At 35.9% G+C, this 21,932-nt stretch overlaps 1 protein-coding gene across 7 annotated transcripts in view; it reads left to right on the forward strand.

Annotated features, from left to right (window-relative positions):
• The window catches only part of FUT9 (fucosyltransferase 9), a 267,862-nt gene extending 251,463 nt beyond the window's left edge, over positions 1-16,399 (forward strand). For 4 of the 7 annotated variants that reach the window (XM_007484337.3, XM_007484334.3, XM_056818606.1 and 1 more), the window contains one exon: positions 4,238-16,399. In XM_007484337.3, coding sequence (XP_007484399.1) covers positions 4,238-5,326 — 1,089 coding nt within the window. In that variant the 3' untranslated portion in view covers positions 5,327-16,399. Of the gene's footprint in view, positions 1-1,064; positions 1,354-2,478; positions 2,591-4,237 lie in introns of those variants that run through there. The other 3 variants (XM_007484339.2, XM_016431195.2, XM_007484338.3) reach the window with 2 other exon arrangements.
• The last annotated feature ends 5,533 nt before the right edge of the window (positions 16,400-21,932 follow it).

Consider the following 21,932-nt stretch of genomic DNA (forward strand, 5'->3'; position numbering starts at 1 on the left):
TTGAAGGTCAACAACTCCTGACTGAGTTGAGCATTGGAGCAATAGTTAATTAGATAGGCTAATGTCTTCTCTATCCTTTTGCATTTCTCTACTTTCACTCTTTTGGCCTCTTTTGTAAATAAAAGCTATCAGAGGTCACTTTGACTTTAAGCAATACTACTTTGAATTGGTGACCCCCATTATTTATAATTTTCATATATTTTAGTCAAACCATTAAAAATTTAATTCCTAGGCCATGATGTATGAGTCTCTGTGTACAGTGTTCTACTCATTCTGCTCCTTTCACTCTGCATCAATTCCTGGAGGTCTTTACAGTTCACCTGGAATTCCTCCAATTTACTATTCCTTTAGCATAGTAGTATTCCATCACCCTTAGATACCACAATTTGTTCAGACATTCCCCAATTGATGTACACCCCCCCCTCCATTTTCCAATTTTTTACCTCTACAAAGAGCACAGCTATAAATATTTTTGTACAAGTCTTTTTCCTTATTATCTTCTGGGGGTATAAGCCCATCGGTGGTATGGCTGTATCAAAGGGTAGGCATTTTTTTAAGGCCCTTTGAGCATAGTTCCAAATGTCCTCCAGAATGGTTGGATTACTTCACAACTCCACCAGCAGTCAATTCTGACTTTCCTCTGTCAGTTTTTGGTTCTCCTTTTTCAATTGGCCCATTTCTTTTTCCATTACTTTCATTTCTTCTTGCATCACTTTCATTTCTCTTTCCCAATTTTCTTCTGCCTCTCTTAATTGGTTTTTGAAGTCCTTTTTGAGTTCTTCCTGAATCTGTCCAATCCATATTTTTCTTTTGGACTTTGAGTGTGTTTCCTTTGCTTTCACTACCCCCTTCTATGTCTGTACCTTGTTCTTTGTCTTTATAACAATTCTTTAAGGAGATGTGCTTATTTTTGTTGTTTGCTCATTTTTCCTATCTAATTATATATAGGTAGGCTTAGGGGGATGATCTGATGGTCTGAGGTATGAGAGCTCTGAAAGCCCCTCCCCCTGATGATTCAAATGGCCTTTGTGATGTTGATAGCTTTAGGTTTAGGCATAGGTTTTTGCTCTCACTTTGATCTTGACCGGGTCAGGAAATGATCAAAATCTAACCTTAGGCTTAGACTCAAGTGTTTGGTCTCACTATGTATGTGATCCCATCAGGCACACCCATTATTGTCCTGTTTTGGAGCTCTGCCCTGAACTTTAGGCCAAAAGATCAGTATTTACTTATTTACTTAATACTAGCATCCATCCCATAGTGTGAATTAAGTCCTTGTCCCAAGCCCAGACTAGAATTCCCTGGGTTGGGGTTCCAGACTTCTCCACAGTTTTGAAATTCCCAGGGATATGGGTTGGTTTTTACCTCTTATTTGCTCAAGCAGGGTCTTAGGGTCTGGACATTGGCTTGGTCATAGGTTCCTGAACCTTAGAGAGCAGATATGGGGGAGGGGGAAGTGTGGCTTGCTCTTGGCTTGCTCTTCCCTCCTTGCTACAGCTTCTTGCTGGGTCTGTTTTCCTCTTACCCCAGTGCCCCAGATGTTTGTTGTCTAACTTTTGGGTTTTTATTTTCTTGAAAGTTGTTTCACTCCATCTCCTTGTTGGTTCTTTCACTCCTATATTCATTATGTGGTGATATTTTAATTTTGGTTGGGGAGGATTCTCATGGTGGCACAGAGCTGCTGAGGATTACTCCACCATCTTGGCTCCAGCCCCAGAAGTCTTGTAGGTGTATGCTTTTTGAGGGTTGGGCTATCATTCTTTTTTGCTTGTATTCCCAATGTTTAACATAGTACAGGCACATAGTAAATATTTCTAAAAAAATCTTAATCCATTATCTCTCTGTCTCATTTAACATATTGATGTATATTTATCTGTCATCATCTATGATTATCTTTCTACTTCTATCTAGTTATATTCATGTTTGCCTCCTCCATTAGAATTTAAGATCCACCAGGGACGAGATCTTCTTTTGTTTTGCTTAATTTTGTGTTCCCAGTGTTTAGCACAGTGCCTGGCACATAATAAGAAAGTGATTATTTGCCTTTTCTTCCTTCCTTGTTTCCTTCCTTCCTTCCTTCCTTCCTTCTTTCCTTCCTTCCTTCTTTCTTTCCTTCCTTCCTTCCTTCCTTCCTTCCTTCCTTCCTTCCTTCCTTCCTTCCTTCCTTCCCTCTTATCTAGTTATAGTTATGTTTGCCTACCCCACTATAATTCAAACTTCTTTAGGGCCTGCTCCAAGGTGCTTGCTATATAAGTAATGAAAAAGGGGGCAGGTGGTGGAGACAAGACTTGACAACTAAATATTAGGAGAGGAAAAAGTCAAGAATGACTCTAATGTCTAACTTGAGAACTGGCAGGTGGAATTTTAAAAAAAGTCATTCAATATAAACTTCTACTGTGATCTTATTGAGAAAGATCATATTTATAATATTATGGGTTCATCTTCTAAGGTATTTTTTTTTTACTTACTTGATCTAAGCCACTAGAGCTGAAGCCATAGCAGAGAAGGCTTTTAGACCCAGAATCCATCAGTGGAAGATCTGCCTAGCCTAGAGAGGAGAAGTTTGTCACCAGAGGATCAGTCACCTGTGGTAAATTCTATTCAGTTCCTAAGTATCTGGAAGTACTTTGATAAGCATCAGTGATCTCAAGACATAAAGGAAGTTCCTAAACCAGAAAGATCCCAGATTCTTCTCTTAGACCCTGAATATCAAAAACTCTTTAGTTTGCAGTATTCTTTGCACATATTATTTCATTTGAACTTTAAAACAGTCATGGCAGGGAAGTGTATGGGAATTGTTATCCATTTCACAGATAGAGCAATCTTGGTGACTTATCCATGATTTTAGTTCTAGAATGTATCAGAGTTGATTTTTTTAAAACCCTTACCTTCTGTCTTAGAATCAATACTGTATATTGGTTCCAAGTCAGAAGAGTGTTGAAGGCTAGGCAAGGGGTTAAGTGACTTACACAGCTAGGAAATAGGAGACCAAATTTGAACCCATGTCCTTCTGACTCCAGGGCTGGCTCTCTATTCACTGTATTACCTAGCTGCCCCCTAGCCTGTGAACTATTGAATCCCAGGTCACTGATTCCAAATAACCTAGGAGAAAGTCTTGACTCTAGAGCTTCAAGTAGACCAATAGGAGCCTTGATCCTCAAGGACACACAGAAGAAGGAGAATTCTTCTCTGGTCCATCAGCACGAACTCCTGGCCAATGCTCAGGTTTTAAGGCCCTGGAGAAATTCTCAATGCACTGAAACTCCATTAAGGAGTGTTAGGGGTGTGTGTGTGTGTGTGTGTGTGTGTGTGTGTGTGTGTGTGTGTGTGTGTGTGTGTGTGAGATCATGGAGACTATTCTTGTGCTTCTCATTGTCAGTTAATTTGTCATATAAGGTCTGGATTGTCTGGGAATGGGATTGTGAGAATTTAGGGCTAATAATAACAACTTGTTAATAGTCTATGTCTAAGTGGGAGGCAGCAAGGTGGCTAAGTGGGCTGAGAGTCAAGCCTAGAAATGGTCCTGGGTTCCAGTCTGGCCTCAGACACTTCCTAGATGTGTGATCCTGGACAAGTCATTTAATCCAAATTGCCTAGCCCTTACCACTCTTCTACCTTGGAGCCAATACATAGCATTGATTCTGAAACAGAAAGTAAGAGTTGTTTTTTGTTGTTGTTGTTTTTTAAATACTCTATAGCAAAGGTTCTTGACCTTTTTTTTCTTTTTTAAATATCGTGGACCTATTTTGCAGTCTGGTGAATCCTATGGACCCCATCTGAGAATAATATTTTGTTGCCTACATTCCTAAGGGAGGGGAAGAAAAGGCTAAATTTTAGAGGTTAATGAAAATAAAAGTGTATTTTTCCATTCATAGACCCCATTCCTGAAATCTTGTTCATGTACCCCCTGCGGATCTGTGGACTCTTATTCTACATGATTTGATGATACTAAAAATGTAATTATTTTTAACCCTTATATCCCATCTTAGAAACAGTACTGTGTATTAGTTCCAAGGCAGAAGAGCAGTAAGGGCTAGGCAATGGGGGTTAAGTGACTTGCTCACATTCACATAGCCAAGAAGTATCTGAGGTCACATTGGAACCTTGGAGCTCCCATCTCTAGACCTGGCTCTCAATCCACTGAGCCACCACAATTGTTTTAATTAGATACATTTTGGGAATACAAAATCATAATTCATTGATCTAAATTTTTACTTTTCTTTCCTCTCTTTCACAGAAAAAAATTATGACATCAACATCCAAAGGAATTTTTCGCCCATTTTTAATCACCTGCATTATCCTGGGGTGTTTTATGGCATGCCTGCTCATTTACATCAAGCCTACCAACAGTTGGATCTTTGGCCCCATAGAGACAAGCAGCTCTGTACTGAAAATGAAAAATTTCTTTTCCAGCAAAACTGATGATTTGAATGAAACCATCATATTGATTTGGGTATGGCCTTTTGGACAGACATTTGACCTTTCCTCCTGTCAACCAATGTTTAACATCCATGGGTGTCATCTCACCACAGATCGAGCGCTTTACAACAAATCCCATGCTGTTCTGATTCATCATCGAGACATCAGTTGGGATCTAACTAATTTACCCCAGCAGGCTAGACCACCATTCCAGAAGTGGATTTGGATGAACTTGGAATCTCCTACCCACACACCGCAGAAGAGTGGCATTGAACACCTCTTCAATCTAACTCTGACTTATCGCCGAGACTCAGATATACAAGTGCCTTACGGCTCCATGAAGGTCAGCACAAATTCTCTTGTGTTTGAAGTGCCAAGCAAGAAGAAGCTGGTGTGCTGGGTTGTCAGTAACTGGAATCCTGAGCATGCAAGAGTCAAATATTACAGCGAGCTAAGCAAAAGCATTGAAATTAATACCTACGGACAAGCATTTGGAGAGTATCTGAATGATAAAAATTTGATTCCTACCATATCTTCTTGTAAGTTTTACCTTTCCTTTGAAAATTCGATCCACAAAGATTACATCACGGAAAAACTCTACAATGCCCTTCTGGCTGGTACAGTCCCTGTCGTTCTAGGTCCATCAAGGGAAAACTATGAGAATTTTATTCCGGGAGACTCTTTCATTCATGTTGAAGATTATAGTTCTGCCAGTGAGCTAGCCAAATATCTTAAGGAGCTAGACAGAAATGATAAGCTCTATCTCAGTTACTTTAACTGGAGGAAGACCTTCACAGTGAATCTGCCACGGTTCTGGGAAACACACGCATGCTTAGCTTGCGACCACGTGAAGAGACACCAAGAATACAAGTCCGTTGGCAATCTAGAGAAATGGTTTTGGAATTAACATTTGCCATCACTTGCACACTTACTAGAGGATTCTGATGGAATCGATTTCAAGCTGTGATAATAAAGAGAGACATCAATCTGTGTTCTGTACCACAGTTGACTCAACCATACTCTCTTGGGTACCTTATTTATATTATGTTAGTTTTAAAGATCAACATCAGCAGTCTTCAGCATTCAATTTTAAATTATACTGCATATAGCTAATTATCTGCACTGAAATATAATTTATTGTTTACTATCATTTTTAATCAATGTTTAGGTTTTTTTTCCACATTTGGGTTAGGCTGTCAGAAATATAAATTTGTTATTTGATTGTTGGGGTTCTACATTGATCAGCTGCTTAATCTTATTTGGAAAATGAAGACCAAGATTATAGTATCATGGAGTATTTCCATTTAATTCTTTCCTCTGTAATTTATTTTTCCACAATGTAACAAGGAAGGAATGTGCCACAAATGAATTACAACTAATCTTTTTGTATTCTCAAGATTAACAAAGGGCAAAGTTGCCTCCCTTTTCATCTTATCTGAATACTATGTTTGCGAAGGCAGTTATTAATGCATTAAAAAGGAAAAAAGAACAAACTCTTAATGGAGCATTAGTATGTTATCCAGAAATCTAATCAACCATTTGTTGCATTACAATTTACAACTGTATACTTTTACTTTCATTATCTTAAGATGGAGTATTGGAGTACTAAGAAAAACCTATTCACTCACAATTTTATCATCTAGGAAATGGCATATCAGCAACTTTTAAATGATATACCAGACTATTTCCACTTTGATAAAAGAATTACAACAAAAAAAAAATTTCCCCTAGCAGCAAAAGAGAGGTATTAGAGGAAATACCAATAATAATTATTATGAATGTTATTTTGATGTAAAAAAATTTTTACATACAAACTAATATATTTTTGCTATTGTGGCATATATGAATAACATCTGAATAATTAATTTTAAGGATGTCTATATATATAGGTAAATTATTTGAATGGGCATTATCTTTACCATGAAAAGCCTGAGTATGTGAGCAAAATTCTTCCATGTTTTATTCAAGTATTCCTTCTGTGTGTAGTATTTGTGGCCATAGTCATGGCCATAGTTCCCAAGTGCTTTACAGAATTACAGAAATGCCTGAGAAACAGGATCAAATGTGATCACTTGACAAAGAAAGAGGCCAGGGAGAGAAGATATAGTGCAGAGTAGGGGCCAAAGGAATGCGTCTCTAGAAGGCTCTATAATACTTTCATTCTATCTGAACTGTCCAGAAGTAGTAATAGGACTGCCTCTCCGATCCTGAGTTCTTCATCACTAGAGGGCTTCAAGTAGAAGCTGGATAAATCTGGTCAGGGATAATGTGGAATTCGATTCTACTCAGATACCAATGGGGCTAGATGACCTGAGATCCTTTCCAGCCCTTAGATTACAAGTCACATACTTGCATGTACTAGTGAGTGGATTTTAAATGAACATTTTTCATTTTAATAAGAAAATAGCCTTTTTCTCCATTCTACATAGCTAACAATACTCAGATTAAGGGTGGTTATGATGCAGGTTTTTCTCCCTTTTGTTTAACAGAATTTTTCACTCAATATTCTAACTGCTACATATTGGATAATACTGACTATCTGTTTGAGAAAAGAAAATTTCACATTAATTTATTTTAGGATTTCAAAATACATGGACTTGAATACTTATTCCTAAGGTATTTGTTATTTATTATGTCAAAGAAAATTAAAATGGGAAGAGGAAGGATTGTTGAAGGCATATTTCAAAAGCCCTAAGGCAGGCTAAGACTATGTAAACTTGATTTTCTTTGAAAGCTTAAAAAACCAGTCACAATATCCTAAAATCTGACCTATGCTGACTGGTGATGTCCTTATAAATAAAGAGGGAGCAGCTCTGGAGATCAAGAGAACTAGATTCTAGTTGCCTCAGCTGCTGTCTGATTTGGGGTAAGTTCAAAATCCTTTATTCACCTTGGCTCATCTCTAGCAGAATTGCATAGCCACAATTGTAGAAGCATCAATTTTCCTGCTCCTGATATGTTAAAGAAAAGGGACCAACATTTCTGTTCTCTGTCTCTAGATAATGGACTTTTATAAATGGAAAGAACCTTAGATATCTGTTATTTTAAGTTATTAATAAAATCATCTCATTTTAAAGAAGAGAATATTGAGTCTCAGGGAAGTTGTGCTTGCCCACAATCATGCAGCTAATAAATGGCAAAAATCAATCTAGAACCCAGATTTCCTGAATCCCTGTCCACTGATCTTTCTGGAAACCATGCTGCCTTGATAGTGCAGCTGTGCCTCAGTTTCTACAAAGGAAGAAAAAAATTTATTGATACTAGTACACCCTAATCAAATGAATCCTCTACATGGACACACATTGACTTTTCAGAAGAAAAGTACTAAATCTAAAATGTGGTATTATCTTTCTGGATAAGATATTTCAGGAAATTTTTGTTTAAATGTGTTACCAATACATACTAAGGGAAATACAATACACAAAAGGGCATTCATGCTCAAATAACTTGAATAATGCCTGTTGAAATGTGAAATTCCTTTATTATTCCTACTTGTGCAAAGGTATGTTGATTCTGTGGTGTAGATTGCTGTTAATTTTTAAATGAAATTCTCAAAGCTGTGAATGCTTTATGGATATAAAGATTGTATAAACTACAGAATTTTAGTGTTCTTTATTCCAAAATGTAATGAAAATTGTATCTCTGGTATTCTAATGTTTCTTTAAATCATATTTATGTTAAGGTCTTAAAAGAATGATAGGATATCTTCAATTTTCTAAAATCAGCAGCACTTTAATATAAAATTTAATATAAAAAGAATCCATAATAAGCATAAATGTTACCGGCTTAAGCTGCCAAAAATAAAATCGGAAAGGAAGACTAATGTAAACCTAAAACACTGATCAAATTACCAATGCTAAAACAGAGTATTGGGTAATATTGTCTGCTGCAGAGCCTTTGAAGGCCCAGGGCACTTTCAGGTCTAAATCAAGTGGCAGGACATGTAGGACTTATTGGTTTAAGCATTTATTTCTTCAACTTTCAACCTGCCCAGTCTTCACTCTGCATTTCAGGTCATTGAAAACTTTTTCAAAAAGATCAGAAAATTATGTTAGATAGAAATAGCTATTAGACTGCCAGTTTTCAAACTCCTACCAACATATTAAGCAGAGGTTCTGAGAAGAGAACTAAGTATTGGGTGATGGTTCAGAAATTATCTCATCTCTTTTTAATGAAACACTCAGGTTAGAGCCTATCTCTGAGATCCACTGAACTTTCACAATGAAATTTCAATAAGATGGAAAATGCTTAATGTTTTGTATGACTTTAAATAATAAAATAGTCTACAGGATACTCCATTGTGTTAGGAAGGATATAGAATGGGTTTTTGGTTCTTCAGCAAATTTTTTAAAAAACTAAATGTCACAGTTCTAATCTACATGTGCCAAATGTAAGTAATGTTTCACATTTTATTTGATCTATTATTTATCCATTTGGTCAATTGATGCCCTTGGGGGTTGAGATCAACTCTTACTCATAGATAGTTCATGTTTTGCTAAAACATACCAGATTTACTGATTAAAAGACTATTTCTTATGCCTACCTATGAGCACTAAATGATTATTTTAAGAATTATTTTAAGTTCTTCCAATATTTGATTAGAGCATAATTGATCATCTTCTCATATTACGCAAGCTAGAAAATGGTCTTAGAATAGATTTAAGAGGGAGGGCAAGATTCTCCAACTTTTAAGAGGACTAACTCAGTCTGCCATTCTTAGAGGCAGAAATAAGGACTAAAACATCTCAGAAATTATCTTTTTACCACTATGTTAATTCTGAAAACAAAGACAGAGAATACTTCTATATAAGACTAAAAAAGAGCCTGGGGATCTTAATGTTTTAACTATATGTCACTAAAACAGAACAATTGTTTTCACAAAGTAAAACCAAATTCAAAGAATTTGGGGACAGTATAATGCCCAAATGATATACAAAAAGTATTATATTAATGAGCAATGTGATACAATGGAAAGAATACTGGCTTTAATGTCAGATAATGGGTTCATATCTTGCCTTTGTGTGGCACTTTAAGGTTTGCAAAGCATTTTACAGATATCTCATTTAATCCTCACAATAAACCTGGGCAGTAGGTGCTATTTTCCCCACTTTACAGATAAGGATCTGAGGCAGAGGTTAAATTTCTTGCCCAGGGTCACATAACTAGTAAGAATTTAAAGCTGGAATTGGACTCAATTTACTGTTTCTATGTCCATTGCTCTATCCATAATGATCTTTATCAAATTATTTAACCTCTCCATTCCTTAGTTTCTTGATCTGCAAAATGAGGTTGGAAAGTATAGCCACTATAATAGTCCCTATCAGCTACAATTGTACACATTGAAAGCTGTTTTACCTCTTACTTGCCTCTATTATATGTACTTGTTTTATTGCTAAGTTCTGATCATCAGAGATACTCAGTTATTTTCACAGAGATTTTTATCTAGACATTTTAGTATCATTTCACATGTAAGTTTAGGCATTTTCCTAGAAGTCTTTTTTTTTTTTGATCCTTACAGAAGAGAGGTAAGAGCTAGGCAATGGAGATTAAGTGACTTGGCCAGGGTGACATATCTAGGAAGTATCTGAGATTAGATTTGAACCCAGGACTAGATCTCAGTCCACTGAGGCACCTAGCTGCACTTTTATAAGATTTTTTCTGACTGAGTTTTATTGGGTATTTTGTAGATGAACCAGAGAGATTCTATAAAGATAGTCATGATTTCATTTTTATCATCACCATCATTCCTACTGGGTAATTTGCTAAAGCCTCAGAGTGACTCTAACCCTAGTTGTATTATCATTGGCAAGTCACTTAACCTTTCTGGATGACAATTTTCTCGTCTACGTGTTCCTTTCAATTCTAAAACCTGATAAATGCATTTCTCAAGGACGTAATGAAGAGTTAAAAAAGGATCACCTGAAGTTATTACAGAGAAAGCTTTGGGCTTGGTATCTGGGTTTTCTCTTAAATAGTTGGATGACTTTGGATAAATGATTTCTCCCCTCTGAAACTGAACTTTTATACCTGAAAAATTGGGAGGCTAGACTAGATAATCTCCGATACCTTCCATCTTCATTTTCCATGAAATGTACGTGGGTTGTATATGATGGGCTCTTCCTCAGTCAAGAATCCCTGCTAAGTAGTTTTTTGAGAATAAATTTTAATAAAATTCATCTATACAAATAATTAAAAGTTAACTGAATGCCCAATTATCTAAAAGTTGACTTAGATAATAATAGACAGCTTGAGAAAGGTATTTGAAGGTTAATAAACTAAAAGAACTGTCTTTGGAAGAAAGTAAATATAACATTGGTAGAGACACATTTGTGATTTTTGTATTTCATAGATTAATTGGCATGTGTACATGAGTGATGTTATTGGATTCATATTGGGTGACATCATCAAATACATTATTTCCTAAATCATTTTGGAAAAAAAGATGGGAATTATTTTTCTCCTATAGATGATCTAGAATCAGATTAACTTGACACAAGAAAAGCAGTTATAAATTGGTCTGATACCTCCTTTCCAAAGAATTAATGAATAAAGTGATAGTGCTTTAACTTGCAAAGAATAATGTACAATTCCAATACATATGGAATATTTTTTATTTAAGGAACAGAAATGATGTGATTATCAGTAAGCCTCTTACTAATGTCTTTGAACTTGAATAACAGAAATAAGATTAATACTGATAATCTATACAACAGAAATAAGACAGTTTTTTAAGAGATAGTATGACAACTAAGAAAATAAGGTAGATGCCACCAGGAGATATAGAAATATGTGTAAGGACAAAGAGAAAGAATGGCCCTGGAAATACTAAGTGATTGCGATAATATACCCTAAAATGTCTGTTGGAAATAATCATTGGTTTTCTCACTCAAAATATCAGAAAACAGGTCTAGAATTTGATTTTTTTTGCCCCAAGTTCATAGGAAACCAAATGGGCACGATAAGCTCTGTGAAAGTACAGTATGCCCAAATGTTTCTTGGAATTTCACTTAGGACAAGTTCCCAATTATCATACTGAATTTCTCTAAAGGAGTATCTACAAAAAGGCATGTCATATGTTTAAGGTGACTTCTTGTATACATGACTGTATTCTAATTTGATTACTAAGAGTAAAGGAAAGAGAAAAGCAGGCTCTGCAGATATTGCTGCTGAACACTGAATTAACAACCTGGATGGCTCATTATACTGAGAAATATGTGCTCAAGCTACCACAGAGGTGCTCAAGCTCATATTTACTTCATTAGCCATCATCAGTGTTGTAGATAAGACAATCATAGAATATAACTTCCTCATCTAATGAGAGATTGCCAAAGAAGAGATTAGCATCATTTAGAGAAGGGAAAGTGGCTTCAGTGTCCTGTAATGAGATGAGGATTTTCCTATTCTGGTTTTTCATGTTAAGAGCTCTTGAATAAATCCAAAATATCTGATTAGCTGTGTGGAAAAAGGGTAGATGACCCAGTTTTGAGTGATTGTAACAAGTAGCATTGTTACTCAATATTGTAACAAGTAGCGTTCAAGAAAGAATTCATCTAAGAACAAGGACCAAAGTGTTTGAGGTCAAATTATATTATTTAGATAAGAAAGTATTTCAGGTTGGAGTTAATTCCCATTACATTAAAGTGAGCTCTTGATTTAGAGAAACTATTGGAAGTTATATGCTGTTACGGATATAAAAGGGACGCAGGAAAAAATTTCAAGTTTTATTTCTGGATAAAAAGATTTTTGTCTCTAGAACCATGTATCTTATGACATCTTTCATGAGAATTAATTATTAGGTTTTATTTGGTTTGTGAGGAACCATGTTATATCAGCATTTGTGCTACTTTATTGAAGTAAAATGATTTCTCTTTTTTGAAAAGACTTTTCAATAAATTCAGACATGCCTAAGCAAATAATAAGCATGTTGTCAGGTCATTCCCCAGGTCAGAATATACTTATGCTTTTCTTGAGATGAATCTAAATCAGTGAATTGGGGTCATGGATTAATTCTATCTTCAGAGAAACATCTCTGGGTAAGAAGATTTTTTTTTTAGAAAGTGAAAAGTGGGTAAATCCAGGGCTAAAACAACATTAAAAAGCATGAGGAGCAAAACAGAAACAGCCAGTGGAGGGGTGGAAATCTCTGGGCCAGTAAGGTCCTTACTAGTTGTATGTTCATTTGACCAAGGTATTCAACTTCTGTGAACCTCACTAGCTTCATCTGCAAAATGAGGTTAGGCTAACTGATCTCTAATATTCCTTCTGGCATTAATATTCAATTATATTCTATTAAATATGAGATAGACTATCCAATGCATCCAAAGGCCAGTAAATATTTTGTCAGTGTGTCTGTATTTTCTCATTCCAGTGGATGAAACTATGTTCTTCCATATTTTTTTCAAACTTTACCACATTGTGTGTCCTGCTACTCATTGCAAGTTGGTGGCTCAGTCAAAACATAACTGAAAGGAAAGGACTAACCTAGCCATACACAAAAGTACAGACACAGAGGCAATGCCATATTTATATCCCTATGTCTGGACTCATGGTATTAAATAGCTAAAACATTTTAATCATATTTCAATTAAAGAAACCAGACTGGGAGTCAAAATATCTTTTTGTTTATTTACCAAATGATATTTACTCATTATGTTACTCTGGGCATCTTCTTTGGTCCTCAGTTTCCTCATTTGTAAAATGGAAGAACTGAACTACGTGGTTCAGTTATTCCTCTGTCAAAGGGACTATAGCAGATTCCATGCTTCATATCTCAGTCTTCTTTGGTAGTTAACAATAAAAAGATCACATTGATTTAGATGGTTCAGGAATATGGATAAATAAGCAAATACTTCTGAGTTCATTGTTATGCCCGTGTTTTTTGTGGTCATCTGCCAAAGGGCTTCTCCTCTTGGGAGTGTGGAGAAAAGGAGAATAGAAATAGTGAGATGAAGGATGATACAGTGCAGAGAAACTGATCTGAGATGATGGGCTATGTTCAAATGCTGATTCTGTCCTTTTGCTACCTTCACTTAGTCATGTTACCTCTGTGTACTCAGTTTATTTGACTGTAAAATAGAAGGAACTGGGTGCTTCCTGACCTCTAATGTCTTTCCCAGCTCTAAATTTATTATCTTATTTTCAGAACATTTAAAGATGCACTGGAGAAGGCTGACTACCTAGTTTCTGGACCTCCTGGGGACATTCACTTCTTATCTTTTCCTGTTTCCATCTATAATTTGACTGTCTCAAAGCCTCTGTCATAAGGAAAAAGAAAAAGATGGTGGTACTCACATTGATTTTGTTACAACTTAGAAACTTTAATAAAACAAAAACTATGGAAGGAGAGGGTAGAATTAATGGTCCTATGAGGCTTCATGGTTATCTATGCACTTCTTATTCATCTCTACTTTTCATCACACAGAATTAAAATTTTATATACCATAGTAACTTGGTTCACACTCCAGCAAGGCACGGCTGTGTAACACTGAGGCAATGTGTCACCATATTCTAGGCCATGTGTTCTTAACTCTGGCATTCATAAATGTATTTGTTTTCATTGATAATAATATTTCGATATTTATGATCCTATATATTTTATGTATTTAACAACATTATTCTGAGAAGAAGTTTAACCAGACTTCTAAAAGGGTCCAACTCACCAAAAAAAAAAAAAAACCATTAAGAGCCCATCTAACAAATGAGTAAGCTAAAAAGTTCCCATTTTCGAAATGATTATGATGATATTTATGCTATGCTGTGTTAATGCACTGTAATTTTGCACTATTTTGTTGCTTTTGTTGTTTTCTTAATCAAATATTGGAAGAAGAAAAAAACAATACCCAGAAAACAAATGCCAAATGTACAGTTTGTAAATTAATATTTTTTGACTTAGATTTCATTACATTGTGACAATAGTGTTATTATATAAACTGTGACTGTAATGTATCATTGTGATGTTGTCCTGCAAGGGCCATTCCAAGCACACTAATTAATCATCTTGATTTTTCTATAAAGATAAAGCCACACATTAATCAGAAATTACTTTTCTACTTATTTTTCTGTAGAGTATTTTTCCACACTTAAAGGCAACACAATCGTTTTATATTGAGCATCAATTTTCCTTTAGAATAATTATTTTAGTAACCAATGCACATTTGAAAGCAGAAGTGTTGGAAAAGAAAGATGCTAGTGGAGATGCTCAAATTGGGTTAATATTCAATGGAGAAATAGAGAAGACTGGTGAGTCCAACATGTTCTATAAGGAGCATTTATACACTGCCAGTACTCCAAACCACCTACAAGCTCCTCCTTTGAATATGTGTGCATGACTCAAGCCCTTTCAAAAGCTCATTGTGAGTGTTTGGTTATGTGAAACATTAACTTTGATGCCAGTGGACCAATTACCAGTGTTGTTTTGGCTTTATACAGTTTTGCAGAAAAATGTAGTAAATTTTTCACCTCACCCCAATCTTCCATCTGGGGGTTCTATGTTGGATGTGTTTTGCAGCAATTTGACATTAAGAAATACCAAAAATAAATAATTCTCATTAATCTGTTCCATATTGCAGAATTTTGCTTCTGGCTGCTTTCCCCTCATACAATTAAAAAAAATCATTATCCCACAAATCAATTAATAAAAAATTTTTAAAAGAAAAAAATTTAGCAGACCTTCTTCACTACTACTGACAAGCATGTAAAACCATTTTTAAACAAAGTCAAGTTGACAAATGGCAAGCAATGAGGTCAATTCAAATTATTTGGGTTAAAAGAAAGAAATCCTCAATCTCTATTCTTTCCATCCATTGCTTGGAGATGTTCAGGCCAAACACAGGGATTTCATTTGAGTTATCTTATTATTTTTAGGTTTGGATATCTAGCCTGAAATTGCTAGGAATGTTCAGAAGTACTTATTAATGATAAAAATGACTAGTTTCAATAGGATTGGATGAAATAATATACCTGACATTGATGGTGTGGAAAAATCCTGTGCAGTACTTTTGAAAGCATTACATTTATTTTTTAAGTTATGTGTAGCTTTTCCCCTCCTTCAAGGAAACTAGTCATTTGCCAAAATTGAATGAGGCCAATACATAATATGATTTATTATAAAACATCTGTGTTAGCAGGCTGAAAACAAAGAGTGGTATTCCTATTTATTTATAAAATATAGCTTCCTGTGAGATCAATTTAACTATTTCAGTGGAAGGTAAAGAGATCTGATAGCCAATATTCCAGATAAAGATCCCTATGACAAGATTTGATATAAAGTAGGAGAAGAATTTCAGCCCAAATGATGAGCCAGCAGCTGTGCCATCCACATATACAAACTGACCTGCCCTCCACTGTCTCTGATGTACATATCATTGAACAAACAATGACCTGGACTTTATTTCCTCCCCCTCACTGGAGTCAACTGTATTCTAAAGTTGCAATCACATGTACATAACATAGTTTTTTAAAGGCAGCTAAGCTAACTTGGGTGACATGTTTTAATAAGCCATGAAAGGCAAAATGCCAGAGCATATCTATCCATTCAGTCACTCCTTGGAGAACTCCATTTTGATCCAAACATAAAGCTCTGTTCAAGCAGGAAATGACACCTGAAATGTTTTTCCCTCAAAATTTATTGCAATGGGGATCCTGCTCATCGAAGTCTTTCTGGACTTAGTGAAGAAATGGAGTTACTTGCTCTACTTTTAATTTTGTGACATTTTATTCAGATGTCAATACAGACTTCAGAAATGCTTACTTGGATCCCAAGATGTATATGGAACTTTATCAAAGTTTCTCAGTCTGGCTGCAAAAGATATGATCTCCTAGAAGCCTCATTTCCTGCATTACTTGTAAGCCCCTCACTGAGTTTGCCCAGGAGTCATCCCTAAAGAGTAAACACTGGATATGTAAATAACAGTGCTCTATACATGCCTAACAAATTGCTGTAATGGGTATATTTAAAATAAAAGGAAACAATTTAAACACACTATTGTTGCCATTGGTTATTTAGTACATTTCCAGTAATAGTTATTCACCTCTGGAGATTCATCAGCACTTACATGCAGCATCAGATTCCCTGTGGTTTACAAGTATATTGAATTAATTACTTCAAAACTGAATATAATTCACAGATTAAATATTCAAAATTTAAACATGACAAAACTCTTAAATCAAAGACAGCCGCGTTGCAAGATAATCACTTTTACAATAGCACTTACCATCCGTTTCCTCCTCTATCCTTCAATCACTTGCCCTCTGGAATATTTTTCCCCCCTAACTCTTTAATTGTTAACAACCCCCCCCCCCTTTATCCCAAGTCTCTTTTCTCATCCTTTTTTGGTCTCAACACTCACAAAAAATTGATTCCCTCCAAAGATACTCTTATCTACTGCAATACCAGGTATTTCCTCTCTAATATCTCACAAAATCAGGTAATACTAGAAAAGCATTTCCCAGTCATTAAAATCCTTTATAAATGCTAACTAATATTACCATTAATATTAATATCTGCATTTCACTGTGTTAGTAAGAAAAAATAGGCATACATCTCTGTTTTCATTACAACTTCCTTACCCTTTCTCCATCACCATCGTTCAGCAACCTCTTCCTCCATTACACAGTGAACTCATTGAATGCGTGTCTTTTCTATTTGTATTCCAAGCACATCACATGAATGTTTGGCACATAGTAGGTATTATATCTGATCTAGACAATAGTTGAGTTAGTTGGATTTTGAACTACCTGGAAGATCTAATCTAAAGTATACTCAGAAATAGTTCAGTACCAGCTTGGCAAGAGTTTCATAGTTGATTGATAGTGGTGTGTGTGTGTGTGTGTGTGTGTGTGTGTGTGTGTGTGTGTGAGAGAGAGAGAGAGAGAGAGAGACATGCTATACATTCACATTTAGATACATATACATATATGTCAACAGCATAATAAAAGCTAAGATGATCTTGGGCTACATTAAAAGAGGTTCAGTGCTCAGAAAAGCAGGGAAAGTGATAGTCCTTGTCAGGTTTTATGTAGTTGTGTTTAAAAAAGGACATTGGTAAGGTAGGGTATCCAGAGAAGAGTAACTATGATGGTGAAGAGCTTTGAGATCATGCCATTTGAAAAGAAAGTAGGGGTACTTAGCTAATAGAAGACAAGACAGTGAGAATATGATTTGTCTCTACATATTTGAAGGTCTGTTACATGAAGCAGTGATCACACATATTTGTCAATCCAGAGCAGAACTACGAGCAATAAGTGGAAGCTGCAAAAAGACAGATTGAGGCTTGATGTATAAAAAGCTTTTAAACAATTATACATGTTCAAAAGTGGATAGGGATTCCTTGGAACATGTGTGCCACCCCCAACCATAAACTAGAAGTTTTACTAATGATTGACTAGTCACTTTTCAAGTATGTCAGAGAAGGGAATCCTATTCACATATGGTCTAACCCTAACAAATTTGAGATTTTATGACTCAATAGTCTTCTCTCTTTATAAGTCAGATGTCAAAGTTCTTCCAACTTCTTCCTTTTAACCACCATCTTCTCCCCCAAATCTCCCCTCACACACAGTCTGAATTCTCAGAATTACTTATTTAGAGCTGGTGGCATTGACCTACCAAATTCAGTTGCATAAAATAACTAGACATTTTATTTTTCCTGGAAAAGCCACAGTTGAAGACCCATACTAGGTGGAGGGAAATTATGAAGAAAATCTCCTTTTTTGACGTACATTAAGAGCCAGTGCTTGCTATGTGTTTTTTCCAACCACATATAATGGTAGTTCACAAAGTATTTTATCACATTTCTACATTTCTCAGAAACTTTCTTGGAGTACAGAACTGATCTGGAGGAAATCTACATGTTTCTGTGGAATGTAGATTTAAGGAATGGAGGGAATTGTTTAAGGTGAGAATTACTGATACCATTCACACATTCCACTTGATAGCTACATTGGAGATTATCTTCATTTTCTGCTTCTTGGTCTCCAACTTACAAGAATTGGTTGGAAAGAATCATGTGACAGTTGGCTGGGTAAATCCAAAGCTGTTGGGCCAAATCTCCAGAATTATTAGAGTATTGTGGCTCTCTTCCCCTTGCATTGGGAAATTGCAGAACCTTTAGGATCCAAGCAAGTGCTGAACATCCTCTAGGACCATGGTGGCAAACCTATAGCACATGTGCCAGAGGGGGCACTCAGCCTTCCCTGTGGGCACATGTGCCATTGCCCCATCACAGAGTTTGCTAGTTTGTTACTAGAAAGCCAGAGGGATGTGAGGCCTGGCTGGGGCTGATACCCTCCCCCTCTCTGTGTGCACCTCACATTTCTCACATCATCCACCCCTCTAAAAGATTTAGCATCACTGCTCTAGGGCATAAAAGTTTAGAAGTATGGCAAAAAATCATTTTATGAAACCCAAATATTGTGAGCACCAGTTATGCAAATCACTTATACTACTATTATGCTAAAGGATCAATGTTTTTAAAGTGTGGAGCATAAATGTGGAGAAGGGATAAATAGGCTGCAACATAATTAACAAGGAACTTCAAAGAACAACATGAGTAAAGAACATTATCCAAGAACTGTATGATAGGAAGAGAAGATGGGCTGATCATGTGACAAATCTGATACCCTTGAAATATTGGAGGAAAGTTTTGCAGCATGGTGTATGGCCTCCTTATGGAAAAATTTTAGGAGAACATTAGTGGGCAAGTGGGATTAGATTGAATCTACAATTTCTTAGAGCCTTCAGACCACTATCAAGAGCCCTAGACTGAGGGTTACATTTAAATATTGTGCCCCAAAGGATACCCAAAGGCTTGCCACATTTTGCTGCATCATTTCTTGACAGGAAAAAAACAAGATGCTAATGCCCTCCCCATAGGTTAACTTCACTGCCAATCAGTGCTGGTAAACTTATCTGCCAGCATCTTAAAAATTCCCAAACTGATAGGATTAGAGAGTTGAGTGCTAGAGTAAATTCATATGACCACTCATCAAATGCCTTTTTTTCTTTCATTTTAAACTTTTATGTTTTATTCTACACTTAACTTATCAAAAATAAAATGAGCTTTTCCACATATAAAGGGGATGTCAAAAATCATAAAACAGAAAAAGAAACTTGTGCATGAAGCTATGAATCTTTTATGGACAGCTTGATTTTCTTTTTAAAGATATAATAAATTCATCATGTTTTTAAATATGGCCTTCTTGCCCATGTTTTCTCCTGACATTCATTCTCTTCCATGTATTTTTAAATTTTGTTTCCATGATTCTCTTTTCATGCTTTTTGTTTTATTTTGGTAACTCTATCTCTTCTCTGTCTCTGTCTCTCTTTGTCTCTCTCTCTCTCTCTCTCTCTCTCTCTCTCTCTCTCTCTCACACACACACACACACACACACACACACACACACAAAGAGCTCTCAGTGGAAAGAACAAATAAAAAACACTCACATCCAAAGGCATAGTCTGGCTCATTCTATACTTTTAATTTGTCACCTTTGTCAGGAAAGAAAGTATTTTATCACTAAGTTTTGGGGATAATGACTAGAAATTGCCTTGACCAGAGTTCTTAGTCTTTCAAAGTTGGTTTTTCACAATGTTACTATGTTATAAATTGTTAGCTGAAATGGCGTCTTTTGCCATTTTCTATAGTGCAATATTATTCCATTACATTTACACAGCATCCCCTCCACCAAATGCTTTAACCAGCATCCTGTGTTTTTTCAGAGCTTTGAGACTGCTGAGGAGAATTCCAGACTGAGAGCTATAGTAAAATATGACTTAAAGGATACTTAAAGGCCCAGACCCCTTTTGCTGGAATATTTCTTAACAGGAAGTACACAAGATGCTAAATCATTCCCCATAGGTGAACCTCAATAGCAATGAAATTCAATGCCAATCAGCACTGGTAAACTATGTAGATCAATGCTCTTTCCAGTATCCTGAAAGCTAGAAAGACTGAAGCAGGGCCAAAATGAGACTTAGATTTCCATTGCCCATTTGGAAATTTCACAGCTATATTCTTGAAGCTACTCCCATTTGGAATGAACCTTCAATAGACAGGTTAACCAGAGTATCCAATTCATACATGTAAGGAGCTTCTGGATCTCCCATCCAGAGACTGAACCCACAAATAGACTGAAATTCTTCAGGGAATTCTATTGTCATTCTCATTCTCTTTCTTTGTCTCATATTTAATCTCTACCAAATTCTTTCCTAATGTCTAAAAACATGTCCAAGTCACCCTAATCAGAACAAAATAAAATCACTACATCCTAGAATATCCTCTAGCTCTCATTTTCTCAGCCAAAATCCTAAAATAAGTTGACTCTTCCTGTGACTATACTTCCTCTCCTCTCTTCCAAATTCTCTGAAATCTCTTTTAACCACATCACTCAACTGATACTGCTTTCTTCAGTTATCAAAGATCTCTTAGTAGTCAAATTTAGTGAACTTTTTTTCATTCCTCTGTGACACATGACACTTGCTGACCACCCTCTCCTCCTGGACACTCTTTCCTCTCTATTTTTTTTTTGTGACATGATTCTTTCTGAGTTTTCCTCCTGTCTGACCACTCCTAAGTCTCCTTTGCTGGAGTTTCATCTATGTTACTCCCCACTAACTATGGGCATTTCTCAGTGCTCTATTCTTATCCCTCTTCTACTTGCTTTCTACACTCTCTCACTTGGATGATCTCATCAGTTAGCATGGGTTTGATTATCTTTATGCAGATGAGATCCAGACCTAGATCTAAGCCTTTCCTGAGCTCCAAAACCATATTATGACATGCCTATTGTATATTTCTAATTGTATGTCTGGTAGATGTAGCCCCAGTAGTGAGAGTGGACCCCAGTAAAATCACAGCCATAACTTAGATACAATTAAACATGTAGCTCAGGCAACACAGGAGGCTCTAAAATCCCTCTTTTCTTCATTTTCATAATTACTCCTAAAATGTTTAGATTGTACCCATTCTTTTTGATGTTTTACATTTTTTACCATTTATTAGTGACATTTGCAATTTCCCCATCTCAGACTCAATATGAAAAAAATAGGATTCACTATCCTCCCCCAAACCCTCCCCTCTTTCCAACTTTCCCATTATTGCTGACAGTACCGCCATCTTTCCACTCATCCAGGTTCATAATGGCAATATCATCCTTGAATCCTCTCTCTTCATATATCAACTCAGCTGCCAAAACTTGTCATTTCAGTCTCAAAACTTTTTTCCCATTTAACATCTTTACACAGCAATCACTTCAGTCAGGATATCATCACCCTTCATTTGGATTATCCCAATACGTTTCTTTTAAACACATATTGAATTAATGAAATTTAATATATTTACATAATTTATTATTTTTACCATTAAAAAAAATCCGAGTTCTAAACTCTCTTTCTCTAGGCCCTATACTACCCATTGAGAAGTCAAGCAACATGATATCAATTATACATGTGAAATAATATAATCTAATAGCTTTTCTTAACCCTTACCTTCTGTCTTAAAATCAATACTAAATAT

This window comes from Monodelphis domestica, chromosome 2 (genome assembly GCF_027887165.1).
Source record: "Monodelphis domestica isolate mMonDom1 chromosome 2, mMonDom1.pri, whole genome shotgun sequence".
Classification (NCBI taxonomy): domain Eukaryota; kingdom Metazoa; phylum Chordata; class Mammalia; order Didelphimorphia; family Didelphidae; genus Monodelphis; species Monodelphis domestica.